Source organism: Tursiops truncatus, chromosome 3 (genome assembly GCF_011762595.2).
Source record: "Tursiops truncatus isolate mTurTru1 chromosome 3, mTurTru1.mat.Y, whole genome shotgun sequence".
Lineage (NCBI taxonomy): Eukaryota > Metazoa > Chordata > Mammalia > Artiodactyla > Delphinidae > Tursiops > Tursiops truncatus.
In genome coordinates, this window is record NC_047036.1 from 169125454 (window position 1) to 169146740 (window position 21287).

Consider the following 21287-nt stretch of genomic DNA (forward strand, 5'->3'; position numbering starts at 1 on the left):
CGCCCAGAATCTGTCTGGTTGCCAACGGAAACCAGACATGAGGTAATGGCCAAGATGAACTTGAACTTGGCTGGAGGTGGGGGGCTGGGAGCCATGGCGCCAGTTCGATGGGATGGCCCAGCGGCTGCGGGGTGGCCTGGTTGGAGGGGGTGCGATTGATGTACAGCAGGGGGCGGAGGAGCAGCGCTGCTGTGACCCCAGCGGGGTGGGGATGGGGGTTACCTACCCCCAGGCCCGCCCCACACAGGCAAATAGGATGCATTTCCAGGGGAAGGGTCTGTACAGTGGCTTCCCTGTGGAGACCCAGGCCAGAGCTGTCCATGCAGACCTGGCCACCTGACCCAGAGCCTCAGTCTCCCCCTCTGGAAAGTAGGAGTCATGACCCCCTCAAAGGCCAGGCTAAGGGGTCAGCCCCAGGCAGGGGGACAGGCGAGGACTGAGGCCTCTCAGGCCTGAGTTCGAATTCTGGCTTCTCCCCTCCCACGCTGGTGGGCTTGGGCAAGTTACCTTACCCCTCTGAGCCCCGGTTTTCTTCACTGCAAAACGGGGTCGGGGGGCAGTAGTCCCTCTTTCATGGGGGTTCTGGGGGAACCGTTAAATGGGAAAATGTCACCCTCTGCGGGCAAGGTGGGCAGATCCCCTCCCCTATTTTATACTCAGGGCAATGAGGTGCGGGAGTGAGGTTGCCGGATTTAGCAAACAAAACCACAGAATGCTCGGGTAGATTTCAATTCCAGATAAAGGATTGAAAAGAAATGATAAATTTTTTTTAGCCTCAGTATATCCCAAAAGTTGCATGAGATGGACTTGTATTAACAGGTTTATCCGTAGTTTATCTAGAATCCAGACATCACTGTACATCCTGAGGTTTATCTAGCAGCTCTGCTTAGGGGCAGAGTCACTTGCCCAGGGTCACCCAGCCGGTTATGCCAGGTCTGGGATAGGGGAGACAGAGGTCCCAGGTCCCAGGGGGTAGGGGGGCCTCAGTGGGTATGGGCAGTGGCTGGCGGAGCCTGACCCCCCATCTCTCTCCTTCTCTCTCTTTCTCTTTCTCTGTGTCCCCCTCGGGCCACCCAGTCCTGGTATCTGGGATAAGAAAGATTTCTTCCCACGCCCTGCTCCTTCGTCCCGGGAATTGCGGGGAGCCACACAGCCGGCCCCCGGCCCACGTTTTCGGTGGCAAGCTAGAGCAAGCAAGAACACCCCGCTGACTCCCAGCCCGGCCGAAAGACAAAACACACAGACACATAACACACAGGAGGAAAAGAAAAAAGAAAAAAAAAAAGGAGAAAAAAAAAAAAGACAAACGGGAAAAAAAACAAAAACAAAAGAAAACCACACATAAAAATAAACCCACCCAACCAAGAAGATAAAAGGTAAAGATGGCAACGCTTCGGACTCTCGGGATGCCGCGGCCGGACGGACCGGACTGGAGGGCCAGGCCCCACTGCCCCTGGGAGCGGGCGCTCGGGGCGTCCTAAGTTATTCATCTCCTCTCGCTGCTGCTCTGGGAGGGCCGGCTGCCCCCACCTCCGCCCTGGACCAGGTGAGCGCAGCCTGGTGCCCGTGCCCAGCCGACGGGGCAGGACACCCAGCGAGGCCGCCTCTCCCGCGCGCCCCCATCGCCACTGCCACCGGGACAGTGTTTGCCAAGTGGGGAGGCAGCCCCCGGGGGGCCGGCGAGGACCCCGGCGGCAGGCAGCAGAGGCCACCGCGGAGGCTGGGGTGGGCAGGGGTGCGACAGGGGCAGAAGAGGGTTGCGGGGAGACCCCGGGCATCGCCGGGGGACAAGGACGCATGGCCAATACTCTCTCAGGAGTGCCCCGCGGTTGTGGACGTCTCCGCCCCCCCCCAGAGCGCGCCGGGGACTCGGTCTTTGGTGAAGCCCTGTGCGCGCCGGCCCGGTTTGGGAGACATCTCTATGCAAATGACCCCCAGCCCGCCCCCCCCCCCCAGGCATAGGAGGCCACCCTAGCGCACCCCAGTCCCCGGGGGAGGGCCCCGCGTTGCACACACTGTAAGAAATGCACTTTCCGAGGAGGGGGCTGGGGGCGGTGGAGCGGAGGGGCCCGGGGCTGCTCTGGACTCTCCATCCACCCAAGCCCTGAACGGGGAGGACCCCACCACCCCGCTTAGCCCATGGAGGTGTGGGAGGTGAGAGCGAGTGGTTTAAGTGCCTGATTCCCACCGCCCGCCCCCCCCCCTTTGTCCAGCTGGGAAGCGAGTGGCCGTGGGCATCCTCCAACCTCCTCCCCCGTAACCCGGCCCCTCCAGTTGCTGACCCCTCATTGCTATGCCCCCCTCAGAGCTAGAGCGATGGGAACCCGCCCAGTGGGCCCAAGGGGCAGAGCTGGGCATCCCCCCAGCGTCCTGCCGTGCTGGGGCACGGGGGTGGGATCTGGGGAAGGCGGTGTGCCCCCCGCCAACGCCTCCTCTGCCAGTGCCTTACATCCTGGAGCGACACCCCCTCCCTGGTGCCTCCCGGCCCAAAGGGGGACCACGGTTTGCACTTTCATCCCCCCACCCCCCGCCGAAGTGGGGCACAGCCGGGAGGTGCATCGCAGCTGGGCCGCCAGAAGGAGAGAAGGCCAGGCTGGGTGCAGTCCACATGTGCCTGGACAGGGCAGGGGGCTCTGGCTGGGGGCAGGGAGGGTCAGCGCCTCGGGGCTTCCTGCAGCCTTGTAGGGGGCCTCCCATCTGCTAAACATTTTCCGTTGAGCCGCTCCAAAAACACTAAATCTGGGGCCACCGGGTGTCCCCTCACCCCAGCTGCCCGGCCCCATCCATGCCTCCACCCTGGGATGGCCATCTTGGGTGGGGAGCCTGGGAGGGGGTGTTAGGTGTTCTAGGGTCACCAGGCCCAAACACAAGGACCCCTCCCGGCCCATCCGTCTGAGCCCCAACTGGCCTCCTCCATGCCTGGCGCTGGGGAATCCTGACCTCCATCCCCGGGCCCAGGCCTAAGCCATGGCCCTGGGCAGGCCTCCGCTTCACCTGCTCCCAGCCTGGCCCTCCCCTCCCTCTCCCGGTGAAACCCCAGTGCCCCGGGCCCGGCCAGCCTCCCCCCACCTCCCCAGACACCAGACTTTCCTCCTCCCAAACCAGCCCAAGGGGCTTGGCGAACCCACTCGATCATAAAGAGAAACGACCCCTCCCCCGCAGACCCTTCCCCACCAGCCGCACTCCCGCTGTCCGGAGGGGTTCAAGAACCCTTGGTCCGTCCCTCTGTCCCCAGGGCCCCTCCACCGGGTGGCTGTTGGGGACCAAAGCGTGGGCCGCTCTCCAGGAGAGCAGGGGGTTGTGTAGTTGGGGTATCCGGAAGCTTCTCAGCCGGGAACCTTAGGGTGTGGGTAGGTGGGGGAGGGGAGGGGGCACCTGGCAGCCCCCAGCTACCTAACTTTGCATGGTGCTTAGTCGAGGATTCCTGTGACCTGGCTCCTGACGTCAGCTCGCGGCGGCTGAAACTGCATGGCGAATGATACTGGCTCTATCTCCCTCCCCCAGCCCTCCCCCAGCCCTCCCCCCCCACCTCCTCCTCTTTAAAAGAAAAAAAAAAAAGATACAAAAAAAAAAAACCTTAAAAAAAAATTCCATGTTTCCTAATTTGCACGAAATTTTCTACCACATGATGTGCCTTGCCTTCCAAAAATAAGTATTACCTTTAAACAATATCAGCGCACACAGATAGCTGCATGCACTGCTCGTGTAGTTAAAAAAAAAAAAAGACAAAGCAATGACATGAAATAAAAAGTAAAAATTGAAAAGGGATGTATTTCTATTTGTAAAAAAAAAAAATTAAGAATTAAAAAAAAAATCACATTGCTAAAAAAAACAAATCACATGCTTAAAAATCAGCGATCCACGGAACAATCGCCCCACGGTTTGCCCTCCCCCCAGCCCACCCTTGGCCGCGTCTCCATGTCTCCTGCTGCATTGGGGGTGCCCCCTGGTGCTCTGCGACGCCCCCCAGCCCCACCCTCGGTCTCCAGAGGGGTTGTTTCCGAATCCCCTGCCCACAGAGGCTGGCGGACAGACCTCAGGGGTGTCCCCTGACACCGGGCAAGGGCTTCTCCCCTCACTGGGCCACAGGGCAGCCCCCCAGACGCCACGCATGCACCCGCGACCCATGCGGTCCGCCCGTGGGGCGGCCGCCCTGCCGACAGCCAGACTGCCCCCGTCCCACCTCTCCCGCAGGCTGGCGTCCCCCTGGCTCAGGGTCAAATCGCTGTCCCGCCCCCAGCCCCTTCTCCCCCTGTGCAGCCCCCCCGCCTTCTTGCCAAAGGACCCACCTCACCCCATCCCTGGAGACTGGCCTTGGGTGGCAGGAAGGACCCTCCTGCTCTCCCACCCAGTTCTACTACGTCTTCCAGCTGTAACTGTGGAGGGGGGTCTGGTGTGAAACAAAAAGACAAAAACCGAACCCAATATATGCAATATTTGTCTGTCTGTACTTGTAGGTCTAGTTCAGCCATCGGAGGCCCGGCCGGGGGTCCAGGGGTCAGGGGCACAGCGTCCCAGGCCCTGGCAGGGGTGGGCAGGGGGCTGGCCGTGCTGTTGTCTTCTCGGTTTTATTTTCTCGTATTTTCCTTCCTTCCTTTCTCTCTCTCTTTCTCTCTTTTCCCCCAATTTCCTTTGCCTTTCACTCAACCAAAGCTGAGACAGTAGCAGTTAGTGGGGTGTCCAGGCAGGAGGACCAAAGGGCCGGGTCCTCCAACCTTGCCACCTCTGGCTGGCCATCCCCGGGCCCCTCAGACATCTCCTCTGGGGATCCACCAGGCAGACGGTCCCCATTCATTCCCCGGCCACCACCTCAGACTTCAGAATTGTCTCCAGAGCCGGTTGGGACCTTGCAGACAGGCCCGGGCTTTCATCCACCACCATACGCTCATGTCATGTTTTCTTTCGAAAAGTCACCTCAGCAAGCCCCAGGGGCCAGAGCGAGAGCCCAGACCGAGGCCTCAGCTGGGCCTTGACATTGCCCTTGAGAACTGCCCTTTGGCCTGAGAGCCCAAGGCCATGCTTGTCAGTTTCCATGGGGGCTGATTTCTGGTTTTCATTCCTTGCTCGCCCCAGGGAAGTGGGAGCAGCCAGTGGCACGGGGAGTGGGTGGCCCGTCCCTGCAGGACCCCTCCCCCAAGGGCTTCACCGGGACCACCTTGTCCCTCACGGCCCGCACTCCACAGCACCCCGGGCCCCAGAGCTCCACCCTTCCTTGCCCCCAGCTGTGCGTCAGGAGAAGGCAGAAACACTAGGAACCGGCCGGCTCACCTGCCTTTGCAGTTTGGGTCGATGCCCGGGGAGGGCGGCGGGCAGGGGGTTGGGTGGTGGTGGTGTTTTTGAACATAGATGAAACTGACATCTCAAACCTGCGGCCCACTGGCCCATTTTCCATCCCATACGGAGTCCCCCAGCCTGACCTTGGGGTCCAGCCCTTGCTGTGGAAAAGACTAAGGAGACCTCCCCAATATATGCAAATTGCCCCCATCCCTCTCTTTGGATGAGGGAAGTCACCGGACCCCAATCTGGGTGGAGAGGGTGGTGTGGAGAAGTCAAGCTGACCTGGCCCTATTTGACTGGGGCGGGGGTCCGGGGTGCCCCGTGCCCAGGTCTGGAACCCCGGTTCTGGCCGAGTTCTGAGCCCAGATTCCCACCCTGAGCTAGACAATCAGACCGGAAAGGAACCTCAGAGGAGACATGGGGCGGGGTGGGGGGCTGCTGCGGCTCCCTAAGCAGCAGTTTCAGCCTCAGCGTCCCCCTCCCTGCTCCGGAACTTTCTCTCTGTCCCCAGAGACAGCAGTGTTCAAGAGCAAGCAGATTTGGCTGGACAGCGGCCAGTGAGGCAGGATCCCCGGGGCCCGGAGCAACCGTCCAGCCCCCTGGAAGAGACAGCACGCAGGACACCCCCCCACACACCCCTCCTCTGGCTTCTCTGACGGTACTTTGACCTCCAGCGTAGGGCTATACTATACATTATATATATATATATATGTATGTGTATAATTTTGGAATTTTTTTTCTCATAATACAGATTATACAGTGGCTACTTTTTATTTTGGCCTGGATTCTCTCTCTGAGACCCTGATTTTTACTTTTTTGTGGGGCGGGGGGGAGGGAGGGTGATGGGCGAGAGGTTCCAGAGACCCATCCTCAAACCCAGCATCCCCCGCATCCTCCCATCTTTCCCCGTTTCTGCCGCTTTGGACACTTCCTGAGGGTCTCATCTCCACACTGACACCACCTCTCCGCCATCCATGTATCCCTAAGCGTTTCAGAGTGCGTGGGGTCCGAGCTGGCCCCAGAGGCCCACACTCCCCCCCGGCCCCTTCCCCGGGCAAGGCAGGGAGACAGACCCAGAGCGATCCCAGCAGGACTTGTTGCCAGCGATACCAAAACAGACTTTTCCCAAGCAGTGCCTCACATGTCTGCTGGTGTGGCTTTGGGGTTCTCCTCCCCCAGTCCCTGGGGGTCCCCTAGGCCTCAGAAAAGAGGAGGTGGGATCCAACAGGATTGAGGGCTCCAGAAGAGGAAGGAAGTCCCACACCCCCCAAGCTCCCACCCTCCCTACAGCCCTGCCTTCACGCCACCTGGCTAGAAGGGGACCCACTGGAAAAGGGACAGGAGCTACCTCAGCCCCCCCTCTAGTGGTGAGCCCCTAAAGCCCATTCCCAAAAATGCATCGACATCCCATCCTCCCAATCTTGGGCCCCAGCCAGGCCCCCTGAAACCAAAGCCCCTTCACATCCAGGGGTCCTGGCCCCTACCCCCAACTTGTCACCCCCCCAGGGCTGCACATGGGGGCGGGACAAGCCGTGTCTGACGGGCAGAACACGTGTCGTGGGGGGAGGGACGACAGAGAGAGGGGAGAGGGACCCATTTTCCTCTCTGAATTTTCTTTCCTTCTTTCTCTCTTTTTTCTTTCTAAAATTTTTGGTGGTGTTGCTGTTAATTTCCTTTTCCCTCTGAGATGTTTTTTGAGGTTTTTTTTTTTCCCCCATTTTGTATTTTACCGATATTACCAGGATAGTTTACTCTGATTCTCGCTTGCTGCCGCACACACCGGATACAACACACACGCGCGCACGCATGCACACACACACGCACACACCCCATGCTCATGAACCCATGTTGGGAGAAGGTTCGGGCTGGGCTCACTCCCCTCCTCCTCTTCCTCCCCAAGGTGGGGACAGGACAGGGGACAAGGGGACATCTGAGCAGACCCAGGCCCAGCCTTCTCCTTGCCCGGCTCCCCTGCCCTGCGCCCTCACATCATACTCCGATCATAACCTTGTATATTACGCAGTCATTTTGGTTTCCGCCGACGCGCCTACCTAAGTACCATTTACAGAAAGTGACTCTGGCTGTTATTATTTTGTTTGTTTCCCTATGCAAAAAAAAAAAAAAAGAAAAGAAAAGAAAAAATGAAAAAGGGGGGTTCCATAAAAGATTCAATAAAAGGCAAAAAAAAAGAAAAAATGTATAAAAATTAAACAAGCTATGCTTCGACTCTTTCTAGCTGTCTTGGGTCCTCCTTTCTGTGTTCCATTCGGCTGTTCTGCGTTCTGCACCAAAGTGAAGGGAAGAGGCTGCAGGGCAGGCGGCCTCAGGAAACCAGTTCCGGCATTCTCCCGGAGTCTTTGATCAACAAATTCCATGGGCATCTATGGAGCACCTGCTCTGTGCCAGGCACAGGGAACTCCACCTCCTACGTGGCTCCAAGGACAGAGCCTGGCACACAGTTGGTGCTCCAAAACTGCACAGAACGCCTTCCCTCTTTTTTTTTTTTTTTTTTTCTTTTCCACCTAGCAAACTCCCATTCATTCAGGAAAGATTTCCTGAGTACCTGCTGGGTACCAAGTACTGGGGACACAGTGGAGAACCAAAAAAACACCCCAGATGATCTGCCTTCATGGCACTTACAGTTCCAAGTTGGGAAAATGGACAGTAAACAATAAAGATAAGTAAATGTCGGAGGACGTAAGTGCCAAGGACACAAATGAAGCAGAATAAGGGATAGGAGAGTCGGCCTCACACGAGGAAGTAACGTTTAAACAGAGATTTGAATAGAGGGGGAGAAACAGCCCCCTGAAAATCTGGCAGAAGAGTTTTCCAGGCAGAGGGCACAGCCCGTGCAAAGGCCCTGGGGCAGCACCATGCCTGGCGAGCTGGAGGAACAGCGAGGAGGCCCGTGTGTCTGGAGCAGAGTGAGCGAGGGGGAGAGAGGGAGGAAGTCAGGGCAGGGAGGGGACGGGGCAGGTCATCCAGCCTTGTGGGCCACGGGGGAAAACTTGGGCTTTTACCCCAGGAGGGATGTGGGAGCCCCCGAGGGCAGTGAGCAGAGGTAGGACAGGACAACTTGGTGCCAATACCCTCTCCTCCAGAAAGCCCTCTCTACTTGCCAGGGCAGAGCCCCTGCTAGCCCTCCTAGCACCCCAGCACCCCAGTCTCTTCCACACCACCCCTGACCACTCAGAGCTGGCAGTATCCATGTCCAGCTCCTACCCCGAAGCCACAGGGGCTCCTCAAAGGCTGGGGTCAGGGAAGCATCATGGATGTGAGGGGCAGTCACTTCTCCTCCTTGGAGGCTGGGGTCTGAAACCTTGTCCCCCATCCTGGCCCCCATTCCAAGTCCCCCAGTGACCCCCAAGACGTGCAGTCAAAGCTCTCCGCTGCACAGGCTCCTTCCATCCTACCCACAAGCCTCCCCGGGAGGGACGTTTATATCCCCTTTCACTGGCGGGGAAACTGAGGCACGAAGCGAAGGCAAGACGCACGGAGAGGGACCCAGGTGCGGTGCGCCGACGCTGACGCGCAGGTGCGCAGCCCCACGCTGCTGCCCAGTAACAGGCGCAGAAGACACTATCGTTGGGGGGCCGGGGTGGAGTCCGAGACCCCCTCCAAGATGGACACGTACCCTTCCCATGCCCTACCCCCAACCGGGGTGGGCTCTTCTGCGCTCAGCGGCGAGGTTCTGGCGCCCCCCTGTGGGAGGACCTAGGACGTGGACCCAGAAAGCGGGTCCCGGATGGAGGGGTCAGCTGACCCGCATCCCCACAGTCCGGCTCTCCTGGCGGAGGGGCGGAAGGGGAGCTCTAGCAGGAGCTTCTTTTGCGGGGTGGGGATCTCATCTTGGGTGAGGGGCTCAGTCCGGGGGTGGGCGTTCAGCTGGGATGGAGGGTTCAGCCAGGGGTTGGAGATTCATCCTGGGGCCGCGTCTCTGCCGGGCTGGGGGCTCAATCTGTCCTTTTATCTCAAGGAAAGCCTCAGTGTTTTTCATCCATTGGCCCCTGGGGTGAAGCAGTTTTTGGCTTTGAGGGGCTGTCCCAGCCCTGCCTCCCCACTAAACGCCGTAAAAGGGCCAGGCTTGCGACGACCTAAAGAACGCACCCCCAAACGCCCCCGTCGCCCCCTAGTGGGGAAGTCCCGCCCCCTGCGGAAGGGGAGGAGCCCCGATAGCCCCTCCCTTCTCCCTTCCCGACCCCCTCAACACGGCCACCCACCCGGAAGCCCCAGACCTCGCAAAGAGGAGACTGGAGGGCAGAAAACTCCTGCCCTCCCAGAGCAGCCGTCGGAAAACACCCTCTGACCTCCAGGATCCCCCGAGTCTGTGGTGGGAGGCCCATTTGGCCCGCCCCATCTTCACCATTTCAGCATAACAAAAAGCCGACATTTATTAAGACGCTTTTGGGGTGCTGGGTTCTGCGCTCAGGATTTCTGTAGACCGTATTTCATTCAAACCATGACGACTTGTGAAGAATCTGTTATCCTCCCCTTTTACAGGACAGGACACTTAGGCACAGAGAGGTTAAGTTACTTGCCTCGGGGCCACACAGCAAAGAAGTGGGGACTCCAACTCCTTCTTCTGCATGGCGCCTCCCCACAAGGAGTGCAGGACTGGAAGAAGGGGTTCCTCCCCACTCGCACTCCTGCACCCTCACCCCAGGCCCTGGGAGTCCCTGCCTCCAGGACAGTGCATCGAAATGAGCACAAGGTAGGAGGAGCCCTCATCTCCCAGGAAACGGCCTTGCTCTGAGCCAGCTCAAAGTTCACGTTCAGGAGTAGCAAGCCGAGGCCAGGAGCGGGGCTGGGAGACAAGTGACTCCTATGGAGTCCTCGAAGCAGGCCTGGAAAACTCTCGGAAGAGCTTGCACGTGGGCAAGAGGAGGACCTGGCTTCTCCGATGAAATCCAAAGGGCAATAGAAATCGGAGGTGGGAGAAGAAATCAAAAGGGCCAAAAGCTGCCAGCGATGCAGACTGGGTAGAGATATGAGATAGTAGGGGGTCTCGGGGAGGTGGTTGCTCCTTGTGCCAGGGGTGTCCTCCAAGCTCAAGAAGAATCATCAGGTGGAGACCAAGCTTGGGAAGGGGTACAGGGCGACCAGGTAACACGCAGAGAGCCCTCCAAGAGGGACTTGGGGCAGGTCCTGAGTCCTCTGCACTCAAGGGCCACTTTCCCCTGAATCCCAGGTGGAGTCCTCTCACTGGCCCCAGGGCCGGGTCCTTGCTGATGCGGCATGGAGAAGGCACTGGGGCATCTCTGGATGGCTGCCTGGAGGAGGTGAGTGGGAAACCTTCACGAGGAGGAGCTTGCCATTGCTTCATGGTTCAGAGGCCCCTCTCTCCTCCAGTTCCACCCCCCAGTCGCCCTCTCCCTCCTTCTCCTCATTTCTCACAGTCTCCTCTTCCTTCTCTTTATTGCTGTGGAGAGAAGAAGGGCCCAGGTAACCCAAGTTAATAAGGACTTGGGTTCCGGGCTTCTTACAATGTTCACAGAACCTCTGAGTCCTGCAGGCACCCTTGTTGTTCCCATGGTACGGAAGGGGACGACGAGGCTCAGGCAGCTTAGGACACCCGCCCCGTTTGAACACGAAGGAAGTGCTTGAGCCCATAGTTGAGCTGCGTGAGCCAAAACCGATAAGGGGTTTGTTTCAAAACCGAGGGTTGAGTGGACAGGCAGAGAGGTGGGGGATGGACCGACGGATGGGTGGATGGCTTAATGAGTGGCTGGGATGGACCGATGGATGTGCGGATGGGTGGTGGGAAGGTGGGTGGTTGGATGGATGGACAGATGGAGGATTGGATGCTGGAGGGAGGGAAGGAGAGAGAAACGGAGGGAGACAGGGAGGGAGGGCTGATGCATGGATGGATGATGGACGGCTGGAGGGAGGAAGGGAAGGACAGGTGGATAGATAAATGGATGGGGTTCGCGTGGGGGTGGTAAAGGCTTTACAGACCCCCTCCCCCCAAAAAGACTTTACAGACCCCCTCCCCCCCCAAAAGACTTTACAGACCCCAATTGAAACACATATTAGGGATGGGCTTCTCTGTGAGGAAGCCACCCTCATTTTGCAGGTCGGTAGTCAGGAGAGAAGAGAGTGAGGTTATGTGAGGCCCCCATGGATTCTGAATCAAAGAATTACCCCCTGGGGCTTCCCTGGTGGCGCAGTGGTTGAGAATCTGCCTGCCAATGCAGTGGACACGGGTTCGAGCCCTGGTCAGGGAAGATCCCACATGCCGCGGAGCAACTAAGCCCCTGCGCTACAGCTACTGAGCCTGCGCGTCCGGAGCCTGTGCTCCGCAACAAGAGAGGCCGCGATAGTGAGAGGCCCGTGCACCGCGATGAAGAGTGGCCCCCGCTCACCGCAACTAGAGAAAGCCCTCGCACAGAAACGAAGAGCCAACACAGCCAAAAATAAATAAATAAACTTATTTAAAAAAAAAAGAATTACCCCCTGGTCCTGCCCGGCCTCCTTGGAGGATGTTCGGAGAGGGGAGGGGCTGAGAGGGGGCCCGACACGGGGAAGGGCTTAGGGGGCGGGACTCAGAGAGGGGAGGGGCTTAGAGAGGAGAGATTTAGAGATTTCGGGAAGGAGGGGCTCAGAAAGATGAGGACCTACCTGTCCCAGGGCTCGCTGCACCAGATGGCGTAGACCAAGGTGAGGACAAAGATGAGGAAGAGGGAGGCCAGCGCAGCCCCCAGCCCCACCAGCCACGGCTTCCTCTGAGCCACTGCGGGTGGGAGCAAGGCGGGGTCAGCAGCCTGGCCGCCAACTTGGGACTCTTTTCGCCACCGCACTCCCACTCCCTTCCAAGGCCTTACAGGGTTGGGCCTGAACCAGCCGCGGGACCAGAGCTGCGAGAAGGGAGAATTGGCCGGGGGTCGTCCAGAATCTATCCATCCTTCTCCGTCTGTCCTCTCCCCTGTCCAGCAGGTTCTGGGGTTGCCGCCCCAGCCAGAGGGGGAAGTGGCCTGCGCAGGGCACCCCAGGGCAGGATGTGGCCGGTGCCGCAGGAAGTCGGAGGTGGGGCCCCCTCACTGGGTTCCGGGCACCATGGGGAGGGGCTCAGGGTCCCAAGCGTCCCAGCCCCCGTCTCCCTGAGGCCCATCCTGACCCTGTCACTCCCCACGGCCAGGGACATGGGAGGGGAGGCTCAGGAAAGATGGGGAACTCATTTCCTGAGTGCCTGCTGTGTGCCAGGTCTTGCAATGACTCTTGAGCTCCGGCACCTCCTTCAAGCCTCACACTCTGGCGGTCAGAACTCTTGTCCTCACGTTGCAGAAGAGGAGCCAAGTCGAGGCTCAGAGAGGTCAGGCCACTTCCCCTTGGCCACACAGCATCCCAAAAGAACATAGTTCTCCCAGCTAGGAACACCTCCTACCCCAACCCTCTCCCATCCTGGGACATGAACCTCCAAATTTGACCTTAGCCAGAGCCTGCACATGCCCCATCCTTTGGGCAGCCTGGGCTTCCATCCCAGCTCTGCCAGCAACAGCCAGGGAGAGCTGGGCCAGTGGCTTCCTTCTTTCTAAGTCTCAGTATTTTCAGCCGGAAAATGAGACCAATTGCAAACTGACCGAGACGGAGACCGTAAGCATGCTAGGCATTCAGTGGGAGCACCTATTAGGGAGATTATTCCACTTTTTAATTTATGGTTTTTCTGCCCCCTGGTGGACGATCCTGGGATGTTCTCAGACAGAAGCTCCCCGCCTTCTGGACTGGATCCTACCAACCGCAGCTACCTACCTGCTCCACAAGGGAGCCCTAAATGCCAGCCTTTATCAAAGTTCTCAGTAGGAAATGGTTAACATCCAGGGCAAGGTCCAGGGCCCGGAGAAAGTGAGGAGACTGGGGAGGTTGGAAACAGGGAGGATCCCTTTCCAAGATCCCTTTCCAAGATCTCACACGCGGGGAGCACCGCACCCTCCAAGACCCAGTTCCCAGAAATGGAGTCACGTGACCCAAAACCCTGGGTTGGTGCGGGGGAGCAAGGCTTTCCTAGGAGACGGCCCTCGGGGCTCAGGACAGCAGAATCGAGATTGCAAGGGGAGCGCTTAATCTGCCCAGGGTATCTGGGCACCGTGGAGTTTGGTTTCCCACCCTTGCCTGGGCGTTACCCCCAACCCCAAAAGCCGTCTCCTCAAGGGGAAACTAAGTCCCACGGGATGACAGTAGCCCTTCTGAAGGGCTCTTCCCCAAGAGCCAGTCCCTGGCTGATACCGGTCCCGAAGGTGAGTGGGAGGGAGGAGGGCTCTGGCAGATAGATATCAGGCAGAGGGCCAAGAAATCAGGCAATGGGTAGAAGCAGGTGAGGCCATGAAACTGCAGGGGTTGGGGTTTTCTCAGTAACCAGGAGTGCTCTCTAAACGCAAGGAGAATCACCAGGTGGTACAAATCATAACGCACAGAGATCCCTTCTTGAGGGGGGAGGGGTGGTCCCAAGCCTCTTCATTCAGGACGCTGTACTCTCAACCCCAGATGGAGTCACTGCAGTGGCTTCAGCTTCAGGTCATTGCTTCTAGGGTGTGGAAGGGGCACCTCTGGGGGGCTGCCTGGAGGCAGCAGCTGAGGAGTTTTCACATGGCCGTGTTCTTGACTTGCTCCTGGTCTCTGAGCTCCTCTTTCTCCTCCAGCTCCAGCCCCAAGTTGCTCTCTCCTTCCTTCTTGGCCTTTTTCTCCTCCTCTTTCTTCCCCTTCTTGTCTTCTTTACTGTAGGGACACAGAGGCCCCAGACCACAATAAGAAACAGAGTCACTCCCATTTAGCGAACACTTACCTGTGCCAGGTCTTATGAGGAGCGCTTTACAGAAAGAATCTTTGTTGAATCTTCAAAACAGCCCTGACAAGGCAGCCTTGTTATTTCCATTTCACAAAGGCAGAAACTAAGGGTCAATTGTCCCATGGAAGGATGGGTGGATGGGAGGAAGGAAGGAAGGAAGGATGGATGGATGGATGGGTGGATGCATGGATGGATGGGTGGGCGGGTGGATGGGTGGAGGAGGAATGAATAAGGCAGGGAGGAAACTACAAATTAGGAGCACCTGTGGGATCTGGACCCTCCAGCACATCCTGGGAGTAGGAATCCCATTTTACTGGGCCTGAGCTGGGTCGTAGACAAAGCACAGTCTGGCCCACGCCTGTCCCTCAGGCATCTTGGGCTCAGCTGAGAATCTCCCAGCCAGGATAGTGTCCTCCCAGCTCCTGAGCTCCTACTTCTGTCCCCAAGCCTTTGCCCAAATTAGGATCTTGCCCTGAAAGAGCCCCCAGCCCTGCCCGCATCCCTGAGCCAGGATCATGGGAGACGCTGAGCCCAGGAGAGTTACCCACACCAAATCACACACTTCTGCACAGTCCCTACACAATCCCACACCACGGTCTTGTTCGACAGGTATTTATTAAGTGTGTACTGTGTGCCAGGCCCTGTGCCGGGCCCTGGGGCCAGAGCCAGGACCAAAGCTAAGTTCTGTTCACTTACTGGAAGCCACTATCTAGTGTCGAGAAACCGGTAAATGACTAAGATAATTTCAGCTAATGATACATGCAAAGACAGATGCAGGGTTGTGGTGGAGAGAGTGTCAGGAAGGCTGGTGGTCAAGGTGGGCTTCTGTGAGGAAGAAACATCTGAGCAGGGACTGAAGGAGAGACGGAGCCAGCCAGAAGATATGACGAAAGGTGTACAAAGTAGAACCAACAGTAAGTGCAAAGGCCCTGGGGCAGGAACGTGCTTGAGGTGTTCAAGGACAGAAAGAGGTCATCCGTGCTCACCCACCCCTCCCCTCCTCGAGGAGGGGCCTCACGCAGACACCCTGACACCCACACACATCTACACATGCTCACACGGCAGTACCTCAGGTCCACTTCCTCGTACAAGTGGGGATCCCTTCTGAATGCAGACCCCTCTTCATCCTCAGCTCTGCAGAAGAGATGGAGATGGAGGGATGAGGGCGGGTGAAGGGTGGGAAGTGGGGGCAGCCTCAGCCTCAGTCTCCCCCAGGCTGGGGGGACTCCAGGAAGCAAGAGAGGGGGGCTGCATGGCTGTCCTGAGCTGTGGGAGCAGGGGGAGCAGGGAAATGGGGAGACAAGAAAGGGACCAGAGAGGGTCATGAGGTAGGAGGGGGTGCCCAGCGCTTTGGGGAGGAGATGGAGGGTGGGGAAAGGGGCTCCCACCTCTCTTTGGAGCACCAGATACGGTTGGCCAGCATGAGGATGAAGACGATGAACAGGAACCCCACGACAGCAGCCAGACCCACCAGCCACGGCTTCAGATGACGCCCTGAGGCTGTTAGGAGGTGGGGGCAGAGGAGACTCAGAAATAGGAAAGGTGGGGGGCCCCCGAAAGGACAGGGGGCGAAGGGTGCAGGGGATGCTCAGACAGAGGGGTCTTGGAAAGGGGCTGGGTTTCACAGGTGGTTTTGGTTTTGTTTTTTGACTGCGCCCAGCAGCATGCGGGATCTTAGTTCCCCGACCAGGGATCGAACCCGTGCCCCATACCCCCTGCAGTGGAAGCACTGAGTCTTAACCACTGGACCGCCGGGGAAGTCCTTTTAAATTTTTCTTCTTTTTTTTTTTCAGCTGCGCCGCAGCTTTTGGGATCTTAGTTCCCTGACCAGGGATTGAACCCGCGTGCCAGGCAGTGAAAGCACCAAGTCCTAACCACTGGACCGCCAGGGAGTTCCCTCAGGGGTGGGTTTTAGAGAAGGGCACGGGGCTCTGAGAGGAGGGGGCGCTCAGGGATGAGGTGGGAGGCCCAGAGGAAGCGGGGGAGTTAGGGAGGCTGCCTCCAAGAGGGGCCTGACCCCATTCCTCTCCTGCCTGCCCACTCCTCTCGGAGGCTTCGGTTTCTCATCAAAGGAGGAGATGGTGAGCCTGTGTCCAAGCCCATCCCCACGACCCATCCTCCCGCCCCTGCCCCAGAGGTCGGAGCCCTACCTTGCTGGGCCTCAGCCGGCGACAGGAGCAGGGTGCAGAGCAGCAGGGTCTCCAGGGTCCCCATGGCACGGAGGATCCAGCCAGTCCAGGTACGGGAGTGCACAGTCCGGTCAGAGTCAGGGGAGACCCTGCCCAGCCCCTGATAAGGGGGCAGGCAGGTCTGGGGGCGGGGCAGGCCCAGACCAGAGGGCCCCTCCCTTTGCCCCACCTGGTTGGCATCCACCCCCTCTCCCCCGCCTTCCAGGAGGGCAGACTCTGGACCTGGTGTAACGATTAACACGGGAGTCCGGCCCCTCAGCCCTGCACCCCACCCAGGACCGCCAGCCTCAGGGTCCCCCAGGCTCCCCGCCACAGGCGCCGGGCTGAACTGGCCCTGAGCTTCCTTCCCGGCTCAGTGCTTTTTACACATCATTACGATTCTTTCTCTGCATGCACCATGAAATTTTGCCACCTGCGTTTTACAGAGAAGCCAGGGGGCCCAGGAGCGTCAGGCCGGGCAGAAGCAGCTAGAACTAGATGTAAACGCGGGTCTCTCCCACCACCAGCTTATACTGGCTCCTCTTGGGTCCCCGACCCCTGGGGACCCACAGCCAGCTCCAGGGGGAGCAAACGGGGCAAGAGGGGATGGGCCACCATCTACCTCCAAACCCAGTTGCTGCCGTGTGGCCAGAGAACGGGGCCCCTGGGATAGCTGATGACTCAGATTCCTGGCTCTCCTGCGTGTCAACCTTGATCCCCAGGTTGATTAGATAGGGGGCCCTGCCTGGGCGAATGGGGACCCCACCCCAGCTGCCACGGGACAGCCACAGCCCAATCACATGGCAGGAAGGCTGGGATGGGGAGGCCTGGTCCTTCTCCAGGCCTGAGACCTCCGTTGGACGCCTGGGGGCTGGGAGAACACCAGCATTATTGCCCAGGCACGTACGGAGTGCCTGTGAATTCCTGGAGCCCCCTCCCTTCCTGAGGTCTGACCACGGTCGCTGTGCAGGAGGGCCACTCAGTGGAGCCCAGGACAAGCCCAGTTCGACCAGCCAGGCAGGCACAGGTGAAGCTCCTACTGTGTGCCCCAGCCCGTGCAAAACTCAGGAGTGAAGGAAGCCCTCAGGCTAGTTAGGAAGTCAGGACCCCCAGAGATGGACCCATCCAGCTGCCGAACCAGGAATGAGGTGAGAGGCGGGAGCTGAGAAGATTCAGAGGTGGAGGAGCCCAGAGGAGCAGGCTTCTGCTTTCCGAGGCAGGTCGCTGGGCCAGCCTCTTTTCGCAAAACGTTCTCTCTACTCCGACCGAGTCATTTCTGGGCTGTGTGCCTCTGTTTTCCCATCTGATAAATGGGTGCAATAAATCGTACCTCGGAGGATTTAACGAGATAATGTTAATACAAGGAAAGGGGTTGCTTAGCATACAATAGCAGGCACATTCGAAGCTCTAGCTAAGGGTTGGCCACTATTATTGTTGTTATTATTATTTTTAATCTTCTTAGTGTTTTTTGGTTTACAGGTTGCCAAGGGCTTGGTGGAGGCCAGGTGGAGTTAGGCTCTGGGACTATGGAGGAAACCAGAGTGTGGAAATAAATCAGTGTCCAGGGCTTCCCTGGTGGCACAGTGGTCAAGAATCCGCCTGCCCATGCAGAGGACATGGGTTTGAGCCCTGGTCCGGGAAGATCCCACATGCCACGGAGCAACTGAGCCCATGCACCACAACTACTGAGCCTGCACTCTAGAGCCCGCGAGCCACAACTACTGAGCCCACATGCCTAGAGCCCGTGCTCCACAACAGGAGAAGCCACCGCAATGAGAAGAAGCCCGCGCACCGCAACGAAGAGTAGCCCCCGCTCTCCGCAACTAGAGAAAGCCCGCGCACAGCAATGAAGACCCAACACAGCCAAAAATAAATTAAAAATAAAATTAATTAATTAAAAAAAAAATCAGTGTCCAGCCACTGGAGTCCACCAGCCAAGAAAGAGAATGTTCTCTGTCAAGACAGCACAGATCAAAGGTGAAAGGGCTCTGATGGGCACAAGTCTGGTTTATACAACCGCCAAAGGGGCTGGAACCGGCTCCCGGGCTGGAGGGCAGGGCCCGGCTCAGCCCAGCTTCCAGAAGGAGCTTCGGGCTGGTGGGTCTTTGAAGGCGATGGAGGGGCGGTGGCAGGGCCGGCCTGGGGCTTCTGCGGGGGCCCCCTCGCCACCCTGAGCGGTGTCCTCGTCAACCCGCCAGGCCAGCGCCAGCTGCAGGTCCAGCTCCTCCAGATTTTCGTCCTCGGGGCTCTCGGGCAGCTCCCGGGGGCCATCCTCCTGGTCCGGCTTCGGGCCGAATGCCCAGTCTGAGGCAGGAGGCTGGTGAGGAGCATCCCCAGGCCCGGCCACCCTCTGCCCCCTCCCTGGCAAGGAGAGGCCCTCGGACACCCCCCCACTAAGTGGCCCAGCACTAGCCCAAGCCAGGCTCGTAGTGGGTAGTGGCTCACCGGCCAGGTCGTGGGCGAGGTCCTTGATGAGATGCCCGACAATGGCGTAGGCTACGGCCACCACCACGAACGCAGCCAGAAGCAGGTACAGCGCGTACCTGGGGAGGCGGATGGTGTCCAGCGGCGGTGGGCGGTACTCCTCGTAGAGTGGCGAGGCCGGGCTCCAGCCCTCCATCCCCTCCTCGAGTGCCAGCGCTGGCATGGCAGCCACCTGGAGCAGGGGCAGCCCGGTGGTGACCCGCCAGGCGGAAGTATTAAGGAGCTTTTGGGTAAGAGGATTTGGGGCTCCCCCACGGCCTCCATCTGCCTGCATGGATCACGTTGCAAATCACTTCCGCCCACTGGCCCCCCTCCCTCGCTCAGCTCCAACCACGCCAGGTGCTACCCTGCACGTCCATCCCCACCTCAGGGCCTTTGCACAGGATGTCCCCTCTTCTGGGAAAATCCCTGCTCTCGTGGAGCTGACGTTCAAGATGGAGAGATAGACTCTGAGAAATGCATAACCTCGGAGTAAATGATATATCATGTTAAAAAGCAAAGAGTGGTTTGAGCGTACTGTTGGGGGAGACCATGGTCTAATAGAGCAGCCTCTCACAATAGAGCAGCCAAGGCCATGTTCAGATGACATTTCAGCAGAGACCCAGAGAAGGAAGGGAACCGGGCATGGGAGTACCAAAAGCAAGAGCTTTCCAGGCAGAGGAAACATTCGGTGCAAAGGCCCTGGGGCAGGACCTTGCTGCGCTTGTTAGACGAGACCTGACTCAGGTGCTCACGGGCGCCCTCCGGTGGCTTCTCTGGGGAAGACAGATTATGGGCTGAGGATGGGAGCCAGGGATGGGGAGGAGGGATTGAGCTGCTCCAGGTGGGCAATAATGATGCTGGACCAGGTGGAGGCAGAGGCTTGGCGGGGGTGGGGGGTGGGGCAATGGGCAGAGCTGGGGTAGATCTTAAACTGGTCAAACCCCAATGTTTGCAGGCTGAGCACCTGAAATGATGGAGTTTCCATTTCCTGTGGGAGGAGCCACTTTGGGAGGTAACATGAGGAATTCTCAGGACAGGCTAAGTTTGGGATGCCTCAGCAATATCTAAGTGGAGATGTCCAAACTGGACCCCGAGCCAAGAGCTCAGAGGAGGCCCCGGGCTGGAGTCAGGACAGTGGGCGTCATTTGGACATAGACGGGGTTCGAGCCCCAAGAGTGGATGAGACCGCCCGGGCGGGGGTGTGGGTGGGGCCGGAGGACTCAGCCCTGGGCCCAGAGGCGGAGTGCCTGAGAATTTCCCAGGAGCAGGGTGGCTGGCCGGGTCAGAGGCTGCTGAGAGGGGGAGGGCGCAGACTGAGATGTGACCACCGTATTTGGACACTGGGAGGTCACCTGTGGGCAAGGACGGTTCTGGGGACAGGAGGGGCGGTCCTAGTTGGTGCAGGTTTGAGAGAGCTGCAAGTCATGGAGTCAGGAAGGGCTGTGGGTGGTGGTGGTTCATGTTTTTAAGAAATTACAGCTTGAAGGGGGGAAAATGGCAGAGGGGGTGGTGGTGGGATGCATTGGGAGATTGGGATTGACATATATACACTAATATGTATAAAATAGATAACTAAAAAGAACCTGCTCTATAAAAATTAAATAAAGTAAAATTCAAAAAAGAAAAGAAATTACAGCCTATCTATGCTGACGGGCAAAGAGGGAAAACTGGAGAAGGGAGAAAGGCTGAAGTGATGGCCGAGTTGGCGAGAGGGTCTGGGGGCCAGGGGATAAATGGGGGAGGGGGCCCGCAGCTAGCGCCCGAGGGTGACGCTGTGAGATAACAAGAGATCTGTTTGGTCTTCGTCCTGGTTCCTGGCTTGGAGCTCCCAGGACCGTGTAATTTCCTGAGTGATGGGGGAGAGGGGAGCCTCCTTTGTGGTTCATAATCAGCCCCTTTCCACCACGCCTGCGTGTATGCTAATAAGGGCAGGGGCGTGGCAGCTTCGGGATGGGGGCTGGTGGCCAGGGGAACTGACCCTGGGATTAGAGGGATGGAACTTTCAGCCCCACCCCTCAGGGAGAGGAGAGGGGCTGGGAACTGAGATTATTGCCAATGGCCAGTGATTTGCCAAATCATGCCCACGTGATGGAACCTCCATTAAAAACCCTACAGGAAGGGGCTTGGAGAGCTTCCGAGCAGGTTAAAAGCATCCACCCCAAACTCCACGGGGACAGAAGCTCCTGGTTTCCGACCCTTCAGACCTTGTGCCTCTTCATCTGGCTGTTCATTTGCCTCGTTTATGATAAACAGGTTAAGTAAAGTGCTTTCCTGATTCTGTGAGCCATTCTTGCAAATCATCAAATGTGAAGAGGGGGTGGTGGGAACCCCAATTCATAACCAGTCTGTCAGAAGTATGGGAGGTCCGGACTTGGGACCTGCATCTGAAGTGGGGGCAGTCCTGCAGGACTGAACCCTGAACCTGGAGGGTCTGCACTGATTCAGGGTAGATAGTGTCAGAGAACTGAATTGAATTGCGGGACGCCCAGCTGACATCCATGGAGAAACGGAGAATTGCTTGGTGTGGAAAATGCGTCACATGTAAAATTAGGTTCTCTTGTTAACACCCATTTTATAGAGCGGTAAATGGGCTGTTT

General features: G+C 58.2%; 4 protein-coding genes across 10 annotated transcripts in view; 1 reads left to right on the forward strand and 3 right to left on the reverse strand.

The window, feature by feature from the left end:
* The window catches only part of NFIC (nuclear factor I C), an 82383-nt gene extending 64312 nt beyond the window's left edge, over window positions 1-18071 (forward strand). For 4 of the 7 annotated variants that reach the window (XM_033854745.2, XM_033854740.2, XM_033854738.2 and 1 more), the window contains one exon: window positions 1078-7508. In XM_033854745.2, coding sequence (XP_033710636.1) covers window positions 1078-1211 — 134 coding nt within the window. In that variant the 3' untranslated portion in view covers window positions 1212-7508. Of the gene's footprint in view, window positions 1-1077; window positions 7509-17703 lie in introns of those variants that run through there. The other 3 variants (XM_033854739.2, XM_033854742.2, XM_033854741.2) reach the window with 2 other exon arrangements.
* LOC117311817 (small integral membrane protein 24) lies at window positions 9643-12446 on the reverse strand. Its single transcript, XM_033854747.2, has 3 exons — window positions 12099-12446; window positions 11896-12007; window positions 9643-10696 (listed from the first exon to the last, which is right to left on the reverse strand). Exons 1-3 carry the CDS (start codon window positions 12175-12177, stop codon window positions 10597-10599), a joined length of 291 nt encoding a protein of 96 aa, XP_033710638.1. The 5' UTR covers window positions 12178-12446; the 3' UTR covers window positions 9643-10596.
* LOC117311818 (small integral membrane protein 24-like) lies at window positions 13115-16572 on the reverse strand. The gene is made up of 4 exons (XM_033854748.2): window positions 16207-16572; window positions 15445-15550; window positions 15125-15190; window positions 13115-13986 (listed from the first exon to the last, which is right to left on the reverse strand). The coding sequence occupies exons 1-4, from the start codon at window positions 16268-16270 to the stop codon at window positions 13854-13856; spliced, it is 369 nt and encodes a 122-aa protein (XP_033710639.1). The 5' UTR covers window positions 16271-16572; the 3' UTR covers window positions 13115-13853.
* Window positions 18072-18249: 178 nt separating the features above from the next.
* Window positions 18250-19384, reverse strand: SMIM44 (small integral membrane protein 44). Its single transcript, XM_073803472.1, has 2 exons — window positions 18670-19384; window positions 18250-18528 (listed from the first exon to the last, which is right to left on the reverse strand). The coding sequence occupies exons 1-2, from the start codon at window positions 18980-18982 to the stop codon at window positions 18290-18292; spliced, it is 552 nt and encodes a 183-aa protein (XP_073659573.1). The 5' UTR covers window positions 18983-19384; the 3' UTR covers window positions 18250-18289.
* Between the last annotated feature and the right edge of the window lie 1903 nt (window positions 19385-21287).